Source organism: Hydra vulgaris, chromosome 08 (assembly GCF_038396675.1).
Source record: "Hydra vulgaris chromosome 08, alternate assembly HydraT2T_AEP".
NCBI classification, from domain to species: Eukaryota; Metazoa; Cnidaria; class Hydrozoa; order Anthoathecata; family Hydridae; genus Hydra; species Hydra vulgaris.
In genome coordinates, this window is record NC_088927.1 from 60,483,747 (window position 1) to 60,496,960 (window position 13,214).

The following is a 13,214-nucleotide window of genomic DNA, read 5'->3' on the forward strand; positions in this document are numbered from 1 at the left end:
CATATTAGCAAATGCCTAATGAAAAAAACTAATGATAATGAAAGAAAAGATAGCTGCCGTATCTAAAACCATCAGTCAAAGTAGCGGCTTTACAAACCTCAAGAACCACACCCTGAATATTAATACAACCTTCCCCAAGAGTATAAAAGTTAAAAATATTAACAATAAACAAAAAATAACTTAACTTCAAAAATTTCGACTTTTGTAAGAAACTTGCAAAACACAAATTGCAAAATTAACGAGTGTATCAGAAACAAAATAATTATATTATTGGGTGCGTGCAAAAATATTTTTTTAAATTTTATTATTTCTATTTAAACTTGCTTTATTACATTTAAATTTAAATATTATGCGCGCGTGCACACACCTACACACACACACACACGCACACTCATATAAATGTGTACTATATATATATTTCAAGCTTTTATTTAATGCTATTAAATATTTAAAAAAAGGCAAAAATCCAAAGAATATATTAGGCATTGTCTGCTATATGATTACCAATGTTAGAGAAATATCATTTGTGCAATAGGTCAGGTCGCTTTGTTGACTTTCAAATTGGTTTAAACATTTTGAAGAAAAAAATTACAATTTAAAAAATAAACCCAGGCCTAGACAATCTTTGAAGTTGGAAATTAAGAGCTAATTGAAAGCAAACCATGGAAAACTGCACTCTGCTTGGTGAGTACTCTTAGGTGTTGTTATACCACTATTTTCACATCATTTAAATCAGCTTGGTTATTGCTAAAAAAAAAGGTGTTTGGGTTTTTTCATGATTTGACTCTGATTTAACAGAAAAATACAAATTTTAGTTACTTGATAAATAAACTTTAATTCCTCAGAAAATATAAGTTTCAGCAGTATACCTTTTTTTTTAATAATATTTTAGATATAAGTAAAAATTTCTGTAAGTTACAGGATTGCACTATGTATTATCGCCACAGCAATGGTTTAAATGCAGTTTATGTATGGTCAAATACAAAAATCACAAATTTTTGACTTCATGTAGTTATTTTTATAAAAATTGATAGTAAGTATTTTAAGTGAAATATTATATCTCTAAAACACATAATTAAATATATTTTCAATGAGAAATTTATATATATATATATATATATATATATTTTTTAACCATCTTTGCTTCCAACAAGGCTGCAAGCAACCACTATTAGAGTTGGAAGTTACTGGAAGAGAAAAGATGAAGATTGTAGAGCAAGATAACGATTGACAGACGACTTAATAGATTGCAAATTATATGAATCAGGAAAGCAAGATGAAGGAAGTGAATTCCAAAGAACTGATGTTCTAGGAAAAAAATTAAAAGAATAAGAGATTTTGGAGCATTAAGGAACAGTCACAGAAAAAGGATGAGACTTAATTGAATGGCGAGTAACAAATAATGAATTTTAGTAGACGACACAAGAGACTCCCCAGATATGGCATTCTTATCATGACAAGAACAAATGGTAGTATCATCAGCGAACAATGACACCTTAGATGTGAGAATATCTGGAAGATCGTTAATGTAAATTAAAAAGAGTATAGGGTCAAGGATTGAAACTTGAGAAACCTCTGAAGTTACAGAATATGAAGAAGAGTGCTGTCCATCAAGGACAGCTTTTATACTATGATTGGAAAGGATTAGATAATCTTAAAGATGTTACCAGATACACCGTAAAAAGAAAGCTTATGGAGAAGACTAGCATGCCAAACTCTGATAAGCACTTGTTAAATAGTTTTGAAAGTATAGACAAAAGCTCCGGAGAACACTTCTGCAAGACTATAGCAGGTATAATGTCTAGACCACAAGCTGTAGAAGAGTCTAAGCGGGAAATCACTTTAGATACAGAAGCTGGAGAGATACAAACCTCAAGCAATGGATCAACCTGCTTGTCAGCTATATCAGGTAAAACGCAACTAGTGGAATCAAGAGATGATATTGATGAAAAGTTCTTAGCAAACAATTCAGCTTTGTCTTTAGATGAGGTAGCAAAATCTGAACCACACAACAGGGGTGGAATAACAGATTTGCCCTTATTATTGATACTGTTAAAGATTCTTCAGAACTCACAAGAGCCTAATTTTTGAGATTAATTACAAGAATTCATGACCTGAAAATAGCGGACTTTGGCGTTAGACAAAACCTTTCATAATGGTTTCTAGCAGTAATAAATAGACGCCTGTTTTCTGGAGAATTGTTTTGTTGATAGATATGGAAGTAACAGTTACAATTTGAAATTGCAGCAGCACAATGTGAGGAAAACCATGGAGAAGAGTGAAGCTTGACCTTAAATCATCAGGAGGGAATAAAAGATTCCATGCTAGCCAAATAGCAGTCATCAAATAATTCTAGCTAATGGCCCTATATATACTCTTTCTTCTTTAACTTTTACCATAAAATGTATACTTGACATTTGAAAAAAAAATTTGATTTTATTAAAAATTCATAGACAGCCGAAACGAAAACCCTAGTCAATGTTCCAGCACTCCTCGCATGTTCTATCTATTTGTCAGTCGATGTAGCAACACTCCTAGCATATTCTACCTATTGTCAGTCAATGTAGCTGCACTCATTGCATATTTTATCTATTTGTCAGTCAATGTAGCAGGACTTCTTGCATGTTCTACTTATTTGTCAGTGGATGTATGTAAACAGTAAAAAATAAAAAATAAATAAAAACGTTTAAAATGCTTTAATTTTTTAATTAAAAAAATAAAAACATACAAGTCTATTAGGTTGCGCTTTTGTGGTTTTTTGAAAAACAATAAAATTAAATTTCCTTAATTAAATTTAGTGGTTTTTAGAAGAAATATATTTAATTTTATCACTTTTAAACACAAAGAGTATTCAAGAGCCGTCGTTTAGCACAAACAGTAAATTTAGATGTCAAATTATAAGTGTGTGTGTGTGTGTATATATATATATATATATATATATATATATATATATATATATATATATATATATATATATATATATATATATATATATATATATATATATATATATATATATACACACACACACAAACACAGAGTTTAAATTATAAGTGTGTGTGTGTGTGTGTGTGTGTATATATATATATATATATATATATATATATATATATATATATATATATATATATATATATATATATATATATATATATATATATATATACACACACACACAAACACAGAGTTTAAAAAAAATAAAGTTTACTTTTGGATTTCTCCTTTGCTTGCATCAAGCATTATAATCACTAAATCGGATGTCCTTGCAACAGCAATAACTTGTTTGCCTCTCCCTTTACCTAAAACCAATAATAGTTACGTATAAAAATATATATATATATATATATATATATATATATATATATATATATATATATATATATATATATATATATATATATATATATATATATATATGTTTAGTATTACTGATAATTACTTAAAAGCAGAGTTGTTAACAAGGCCAAGGTCAAGGCCACAAGCTACAAGGCCAAGGCCAAGATCAAGCCCAAGGTCAAGAACAAAAGTTACAAGGCCAAGAACAAGGCCAAGGGTTTTAAGCACAAGGCCAAGATTAAGAGTTTCAAGGCCAAGGCCTACGCAAACATTTTCGAGACAAAAGACTTCAATTTTTGCCTTACATTAAGGCCAATTATTAACAAAACTGTAAGTAGCAAGTGCTGTGACAATAAAACCACATTTTGTAAAAATAGGCCAAGGTTATGCACAGAATTCATCAAACAAATGCCAGCTTAGAGCTATATGTCTGTAAGTGGTAAACATAAATAGCAAATCTTTGACAACAGTCGAAGAAATAACTAATAGATCAAATGAGCAATTTGAATCTGTATTTATAAAAAATGACAATATTCCTAACTTCAAAAGTTGTACAACAAAAATGATTTGTTTGATCAGCAAAACAATTTTTTATAAATTATAAACCATTATAAAAACCTTTTTTTGTCAAAGAATTAAAAAAGTATGAGTGGTTTTTAATATTACATAAAAAAAAAATATTTGTAATGAAATTACTTCTACACATACAACAATATGATTCTGAATTTAAAATGGATAAATAACAATGGTTATGTTAGCAACAAACATTTTACAAATTATTTTCAATAATCACTTATATTTCTTACTTTTCATTTGTAAAAAGATTTTTTGAAATTAGTTAATTAGCAGTAAATTACATAATGTGTAAAGCAAACTGATAAAATCATTTAGATGTTTCTTCAGCATTAAATTTCAATGTGTATGGTTAAATGCATCTGAGTGGAAAATTGGAATGAACTGAGTGGAATGTGATAAATCACAGATACAGTACTTTAAACATAAGGTACTGTATCTGTGATTTATCACAGATACAGTACCTTATATCATTCCTCATGTTAAACAACTCTTAACTATTCTTGACTATTAATAACTATTCAAAACTTAAAAATTCTTTGCTATGTATTATTCAATACATTAAAAACTTCATAACTTTAAATTCTTTTTGTTTTTTCAATATTATTTTAAAAACAAAATTTTCATGTTGCTTATAGACAAACCTTGAGAAGCTCCTTCTATTATGCCAGGCAAATCAAGCAGCTGAATATTGGCGCCATTATACTAAATTATAAGCTTATAATTTACTTAAGGGTTAGAAAGTAACTATAAACAAAAATAGGTAAAAAGTAACGTTATACTAAACTTAGTACCAAAAAATTGCACCAGAAAAAAATTTAAAACATTGAAAGGTTAACTTACAGGAATGATTCCTGGTATGCATGTAAGTGTTGTAAACTCATATGAAGCAGATTCACTCTTTGTATCAGTCATGACATTAAGAAGAGTTGACTATATAAAATACAAGATGTTACAAACAATTCTCTGAATATATTTATCTTTATATATATATCTACTATAGTATATATATATATATATATATATATATATATATATATATATATATATATATATATATATATATATATATATATATATATATATATATATATATATATATATATATATATATATATGTATATATTATAAATAAAACTACATATTTTTTACAACTATTGGTTTTATGCTTAATGCAATCATCAGATAAAAAATCTGATTTTTTCTCGAGGAAAAATAATTCTGTACAAGAAAAAATGCACTAGAAAAATTAATCGTTTGGTTTGTAGTTGTCCAGCAAATTTGTTCTCATGGCGACACTTGGATATTAGTTTGCTTTTTTTGTTTAATAATTCTTTGGGATTTTTATACAATAAAATTATTAGCTTTTTATATAAGCATAATAGGTATTTTTTAGTTATGTTGTTGTAGGCGGGGCACTTTTTATGATAGACCATTTTAAATTAGGTGTTGTTTTTAACTTATCCTTTATTTCCCATAGATATTTTAAAAGCATGATTGAATTTTTAAGTTTATAGTTTTTAAATGATTGCTTGTGGTTCGCCCATTTAATTTTCCACACGCCCTCTGCTGAACCTATATATGATTGGTTGGGTGTGTTTTGGAATGATGCAATGCACTTATAAATTACATTTGTTTTTCTGCAATCTCCGTTCATAGGGCAGGTTTCGTTTAGTTTACAATTGCAAGCTAAAACGGCAGTTTTATCGAAATAATTTTATTGCTGTGGTTCTTTATAATTTTTGCGATTTTGCTTGTGCAGCTGTAGCTGACTTTTATTGTGTTGCGAATAAATAGTTTATGAAGCAGATTTGGTTTTTGAAAGTGTTTGTTCATTAGTTGTAAGAAAGTTTTGCTTATATTTGTCAGGAGGCTTTTATTATATGATGGCAGGCCTTGTTACGAGATTTCGCTGCATAGCGAAAACGCGTAATGCATTTCTAAGTAACTCAACTCGCTAGAACTTATATTGCGTCACTAGCGTCTTTTCAAGTACCGCAATGTAATTAAAGTTATTTTATTAACGCGTTAAAAATCATACAAACAGTTTGTTTTTTTCTCAACAAAAGTTAGAAATAAAAGTTCTTATTTAAAAAATCATTTTTTTATTTTTTTCAAATATGAACTAAATTTTATTTTGAAAAATAATATTTTTTTCATGAAACATAAAATAATGTTTTGTTTATTTTCTTATGATTTTACAGTTGGTCTTTGGTTATTTTATTAACTGTTAATAAATTTTTTCTTATTTAATTAGTGAACTCTTTTTAATAATGTTTTTAAACAATAAAGAGTTTTTTTTTGTTATTTATCAGTTACCGATAACATATTCGTGAATTTATTTTGAAAGATTAAACTAACGCCATTAAAACTTTACGTTATTGAATTAACAATAAACAAAATAGGCAAATCCTTTTCGCAAGCAAAATGCGAGCTGTGTAACTCTTCTTAACAAGGCCTGCGCTGGGTTAAACCAGATTATATTTCTTGTTCTTTTTCGTTTGGGGACTACTCTGGTATTGTTTTTAGGGTTGTATCTAAAGTTAAAATCTTTGAAACCATTTCTTTTTAGCGAAATTGATAAAAATCACAACTTCTTTGAAAAAAATCAAAAAAATCGATTTTTTTTATTTAAACCAGATTTTTTTGATTTAAATTACATTTTGGAAAAAAAAACTTTTAATCAAATAATTTTTAAAAATAAAATGAAGTCATAACTAAATTAATTTAAAATATTGAAAATTTTTTTTTTTAACTTTGCTTATTTACAAAATTTCAAAGATTCAATCAATTAAACTCATTGATTTTAATGCTTTTTGATTAAATAGTTTGAATAGGAAAACTAATTTGCCTGCTTTCTCAATTCCGAGTTTTGAAGTTTTATTGAAATTTAATAGTTTGAACAATGTTATCATGGAGCATAAACTTTTGAAATGGTGCTGCTTCTGCTTTGAAGTTAACCAAAAGTGGAAGAAAATCTGGATTCTTTGAAGCTGAAAAGTTCATTCCAACCTCTATTTCTTTACCATATAACTCTTTACCTCTGTATTTAGGATTAACAATATTAGCCAAGAAATGAGCTGGGGTCATTGCCTGTTGTATTCTTTTGGATAAATTCTTCTTAGCATCTTGGCTAAGCTTAGGACTTAATTCTCTCTGAAGATTTTTCCATATCACTACACTGTCACCAATAGTACTAGTGTCCTGCTGCATCAGGACTAATGCAACAGCAATTGGTTTAAGTATTTTTAACAGTTCTTCTGCACTTCGCTTTACACCAAGACTATTTATAATATTTGTAATATTCTTATTAACTATTGTTCTGTTTTCTGCACAAATTGTTAACAGAATCAGCCAGTGTTTTAGATAGGATTCAAGACAATCAGCCAATGTGTTCCATCTGACATCTTGGGGCATTATAAGTGGTAGCCCCTTTTTTTTTTGTATGTAGCGACAGCGAAATGATTGTTTCTAAAATATTTAACAACTTGAACAATCTGCTCCTTGATGTTTGGAATTTCCAAATCTTGGGATCAACAAATTGAGAACATGAGCTGAACATCCGAATGTAATAACATTAACATTATCTTAAGTTTCCAATTGTTGTCTCATTTTCGACACATTTGCTGCGTTATCAGTTACTACATTGTAAACTTTACAACCAAATTGTTCTTCCCATTTGTTGATAGAATTAACAGCAATGTCAACTAAATAGTCAGAATATGTGAATTGCAGGAGGTATCAATTGTATCTGCAAGATAGATATCTGAATTCATTGTTGCTACTATTGCACAAACTATTGGTTCATTATGAACATTGCTCCACCCATCAATACTCATGGTTACAGACTGATTATGTAGCAAACCTGAACAGCTAGTTAAGCTGTTCTTGTGAACAGTATCTAGTGGTTTTCCACCAATATCGATTCTATTTGGAGGGTTGTATTCTGGGCATAAAAAATGGATCATTTTGATAAACTCTGGATGGTCAACCATTCTGAAAGGGGAGTTAGTAAGGTATGAATTCAATTAAGTTGTCACTGTCTTGCCACTGCTTGGTCTTGTCACTGCCTTTTTATTTTAACACAAAAAACTTGTTTTATCTACAGCAGATTGACTAGATTTAATTTTCTTAACAGAACATTGACTAGTTTGTGGTTCTTCAGTTATCTGGTTGATATTTTCTAAGGTTTCTTGACAACTAATAATGTTTTCGTCATCTTGAACATCTTTCGAAAAATTACATTTACCAGTACTTTTGTGGTTTCTTGTTCGAGCAACCAAACCTTGCATTTGTACACCGCAGCTTTCGCATTTAGCTTAACTACCCTTTTTCCCAAACTTTGAAGGTATTTCTTCAAATCATGTCCCAACTGCATCTCCTTTTCTACCGGCACCAGACATTTTTGTTTCTAGTTATATCATTTTTATTTTCAACTAAAAAATAACAGCCAATTATAAATGAATACTGTAATTTAAAAAAATTTGAATATACTCTTATATAAAAGGAATATATTTATATTTATTATATAAATAGTAACAAAAACAGAAATTAATGTAATTAGCCAATAAATTTAAACATGAAAAAAAAATTTACTTATACGGATAAAAATTTTACAATAAATTTAAAAATTTAATGATTTATATGAAAAATATATATTTTATAACGCATTATCTGAATATTATAACTAATACTAGTTTATGTAGTAGTTATATTTAGCTAGTGCAATTTACTTTAATTTGATTAATCAATAAATAATCATTAAAAATAATTAAAATCAAAAAACTCAATTTTAATCATGATTTATATTCGTCTGATTTAAATTATGATTTAAATCAACTTTTTCCAAATTAAAAGTCATGTCTAGGAAAATGGCAATTGATAGGTTTGTCCTAATTGATAGGTTTGTCCTAAAGTCAATTTTTTTTTTAATTTCTGTTATATTTTTTCGGATTCCATCTACTTGTGTGGCAAACTTTTTATGCATCACTATCAATCCGTCATCTCAGTAAAGACCCATATCACTGTTGGTAACAGTTTTCGATAATGAATTTAATATATACAAACCTACCAGCTCGCAAACCTGACTCCATAAAAGCAGCCCATTGTGACATCGAAGCAGTTGTTAGCTGACTTTCATTGTTATTATTCAACAATGAAACTTTCCAAGTTTCATTGTTGAATAATAGCAATGAATTTCTACAATGGTTGATTATTCTGATTTATTCTTTTAGGTTCACCTACTATACTAAAAAAGCACTTTTTAGTATAGTAGGTGTGATGGAGGGGTAGAATTCTGTGATATCAAGTTGAATAAAAGTGCAATACTTCTTTTCTTTAATATTTTCTAACCACTTGATAACTTCAGCGGTATTTTTCCACTGGTTTGATTTCAATATATTTTTTATGTGTTTATTGATTTTGTCTAAATAGGTTTTGCTTACGGTTTAGGTTACATTTAGATTATGCCAAGTTTGCTCTTTGCTGGATTTAGTAGGGTTTTATATTTTGGAAATTGATTTTGTGGTCCTTTAATGTAATGAATGCTTCTGATTTGATAATTATTTTAGATTTATTAGATAAATTTAATGTTGTTGCTATGCTTTTTGCTTCAAGGTTTATAGCATTTTCAAGTTTTAACGGTGCTTTTTTATATGACTTGTGATATTTTCTTTCAGTAGTATAGAGTGATCTTTAAGAGGTAGTTCATAAATATTGCTAGTTTTATCTGCAAATATTAAGATATTGGGATTTGTTTTTATGTTTGATATATCGTTCTTTAGTTTTATTTGGAATTCGGTGGAGGTTTTTTTAAATTTTATAGATTTTACTAAGCTAAATAATTCGGCTTCAAATTGTTCAAGTTTTTTGCGATGTGGTGGTGTTTTATTAGTTTTAAAACCGAAGGTTTTAAAACTAATAAAACACCACCACATTGCACACACCACATATATCTACTATAGCATATATGTATACCACACATATACCAGAAATATCTACTATAGCATTTAGTACTATATATGTTTGCTATAGTGTATATATATACTATAGCATATATATATATATATATATATATATATATATATATATATATATATATATATATATATATATATATATATATACATATATATATATATATATATATATATATATATATTTATATATATATATATATATACATATATATACATATATATACATATATATATACATATATATATATACATACATACATACATATTTGAATGCAGCATTAAATAACACACTAATATAAAAATATACTGAAATAGGTTTCTGAGGTGGTTTCAGTACATACATTGACTTTAAGGTAGAACATGCAGGGTGTGCTGCTGCATTGACGGAAGGTTTGGGTTGGGGCAGCAATAAATTATTTCTTTATTTTCAGAATAAAAGAGCGCAAAATGTATATATATAAGAACATGTAAATATACATACACATATGTATGTTGGTTGATGCATATATGTGTTTATACAGTTATGAAAAGATCTGATTGATTGGCTGAAAAGATCTGATTACTCATAATTATTATAGACTCATATATATTTATAAATGCAAAATATGCATGATGGCAAAAAACTAAACAATCACATGTTGCTTTGTTGATTGTGCTGTAGGGTGATTTTTTTTTGCAACAGCAAATTAATATTGCAACTCTAACACAGACAGGTATTCAAAAAGCAGTAATGAAATAAGAATGAAGGAAGAATTAAGGAAACCTATAAAAATTTTTTATGGCTATTACATTTTGATGGCAAGATGATTAAACAAAAAAAAGTGCAAGTTGTGGTTTTAAAAATGATGATCAAGAAATCATGTTGGCAGCTGTGAGAGGATTGAAAACTATAATGACTTGGTAAAAAATTTTAACAGTCAACGCCAATCATACGCATTTCAGCAGTTGTATGGCAAGATGATATGAAGTTTCATAATTATCTTAGTAGTGTGAATATTGTGAGTCTCTTGTTGCCACAATGCTGAAAAGATGTTGTTCAAAAAGTTTGAGTAAAAAAGTACTGAAGATTTAAACAATTTATGTGCTTATTACTTAACTCTTTTGTGCTCTTATGTACTCTTACTATTATTATTTTGTACTCTTACTATTATTATTAGTATTATTACTTGATTCTTATGTGCTCTTATGTACTCTTACTTTTATGTGCATCTATATTACTTTTTTAATCAGCATGTTTTTTTAATAATATGTAAAATTATAAAGTATATGTAAAATTATAAAGTATATAAATAAATATATATATATATATATATATATATATATATATATATATATATATATATATATATATATATATATATATATATATATATATATATATATATATGTATACACACACACACCCACACAGATACATACATATATATACAAATATATCTATAATATAATATTTTCATACCTTTCCTACAGAAGGAAACCCAATAAGGGCTACACGAGCATCTCCAGATTTCATAACATCAAAACCTTCACCCTTAAAATAAATATAAAACAGCGTATCAAGGTAACTGTTTTAGTTCTTTTTTATTACTTTCCATTTTTGAATGGAAAGTAATTAAAAAGAAGTAAAACTAAAGTTTTTGTTTTAATTTTTGTTTTTGTCTTTCTTTTTTTTTCTTTTCTTGTTAATTTTTTGTTCATGTTTTTTGTTTTTTTTATTTCTTTCTTTTTCTTTTTAATTTTCTTATCTTATTTTAATCTTTTTTCTTTATCTTTTTTTAAATTTATTTATAAAATTCGTTATAAAAAGCGAAGGGTCAATTTTGTCAGTGTAGTCTCTACACTGACAAAATCCAAACTCAAAATCTGTTAATTTGAATTCATTATATAGTTAATGAGTGTAAAATGGATCAACACTTTAAAAATAAAAAATTCAAGTTTTATTTTATTTAAAATAAGAAAGTAAAAAGTGATGTTTAAAACTAAATATTTTTAAAGTTAAAACAACTTTTCTGTTCTAAATTCAATGGTTAAAAAAGCATTATAACTAAATGTATTTTGTTTTTAAGAAATTTTATCAGAATGACATTTATTCTTGGATTGCCCTCTGAAGAAAAAAATTATTTTAGTTTAAATTGACGACCTAAAAAGTAAAAGTTATTATTAGTAGTCCATCTACAAGAGCTACATTTAGAGTTTTGAAAAACAAGGGAGAAAATAGTGTTTTGAAAGAGTTCCCTTAATTGGTGTACAACAGTAGATAGTGGTAGATCAGGTGTTTTTCAGTATGTGTCTGTGAAATGCAGTAAAACTCTAAGTTGTGGTGTCAGGTAACATTGACTGTATCAAAAACATCATGGGACATCAGGAACTGTAGCTGTATGCTTTGTAGTTGTGATAACTGCCCAAACATTACATGTAATATTTTTAATAAACATAATTTTGAATATAAAGATTGGTTTCATACAAAAAGTGGTTTAAAGAAAATGTTAACAGTTTAGTAACTTTAAAACTTATTTTTAGAACAGATTCTTGAAGAAATAGTTTCTACAATAAAAAAAATTTAATACAAACTGTAATATTTTAAAGGTACACTCCTTTGTAATCTTAAAGAAATACTTCAACATAAACTAAATTAAGATTTTAATACTTTATAATTTAAAATCAAACTAAATTAGATTTTAATGAGATTTTGCAGAAAATTATACTTTTGCAACACAAAATTCTGTCAAAAGATTTGATTAGAATATCTGCCAAACAACACATGCGATATTATTTTGTTATTCACAACTTCTAAAAACAGAGTTTAAAAAAACAAAAACAGAAATAAAAATAAAATAGATTAAACTTACTTTTGCACCTGCTGATTTTGGAGGCTCTAGTAGTTCTGACCTGTATTTTGCCAGTTTTGCTTTTAGTAACCCCAAATGGTATTCTGTAGCTAAATTTTAATAAAATAAAAATTAAATGAAAAATAACTAAAGAATTTAACTAAAAATAAAAATAAAATTCAACTAAAAAATAAAAATAAAATTCAACTAAAAAAAAAAAAAAAAATTAAATTAAAAAAAAAAAATTTAAGAAATAAACTAGCCAATAAATAAAAACTGTAAAATTAAATTAAAAAAAACTCGTACAATCAAAAAAAAAAAGAAACCTTTATTTTTTTGGGTTCTAGCAATTTCCTTTTCAATGTCACTGATCTTCTCCAAAATTCCCATTTTTTTATGATTTTTTTTAAACTTGAAAAATGTAAAACTTTATTTATTTGTTGTAATTATTTTGTAAAATTCTAAAAAAATAATAATATTAAAGTCATTAAAAATTGAT

At 26.9% G+C, this 13,214-nt stretch overlaps 1 protein-coding gene across 1 annotated transcript in view; it reads right to left on the reverse strand.

The window, feature by feature from the left end:
- The window catches only part of LOC100199176 (developmentally-regulated GTP-binding protein 2), a 28,333-nt gene extending 15,143 nt beyond the window's left edge, over positions 1-13,190 (reverse strand). Inside the window, exons 1-6 of the mRNA XM_065804069.1 lie at positions 13,042-13,190; positions 12,737-12,825; positions 11,347-11,418; positions 4,753-4,842; positions 4,554-4,614; positions 3,209-3,299 (exon numbers count right to left, since the gene is read on the reverse strand). Of these exons, the coding sequence (XP_065660141.1) occupies positions 3,209-3,299; positions 4,554-4,614; positions 4,753-4,842; positions 11,347-11,418; positions 12,737-12,825; positions 13,042-13,105 (467 nt within the window). The 5' untranslated portion in view covers positions 13,106-13,190. The remainder of the gene's footprint in view (positions 1-3,208; positions 3,300-4,553; positions 4,615-4,752; positions 4,843-11,346; positions 11,419-12,736; positions 12,826-13,041) is intronic.
- Between the last annotated feature and the right edge of the window lie 24 nt (positions 13,191-13,214).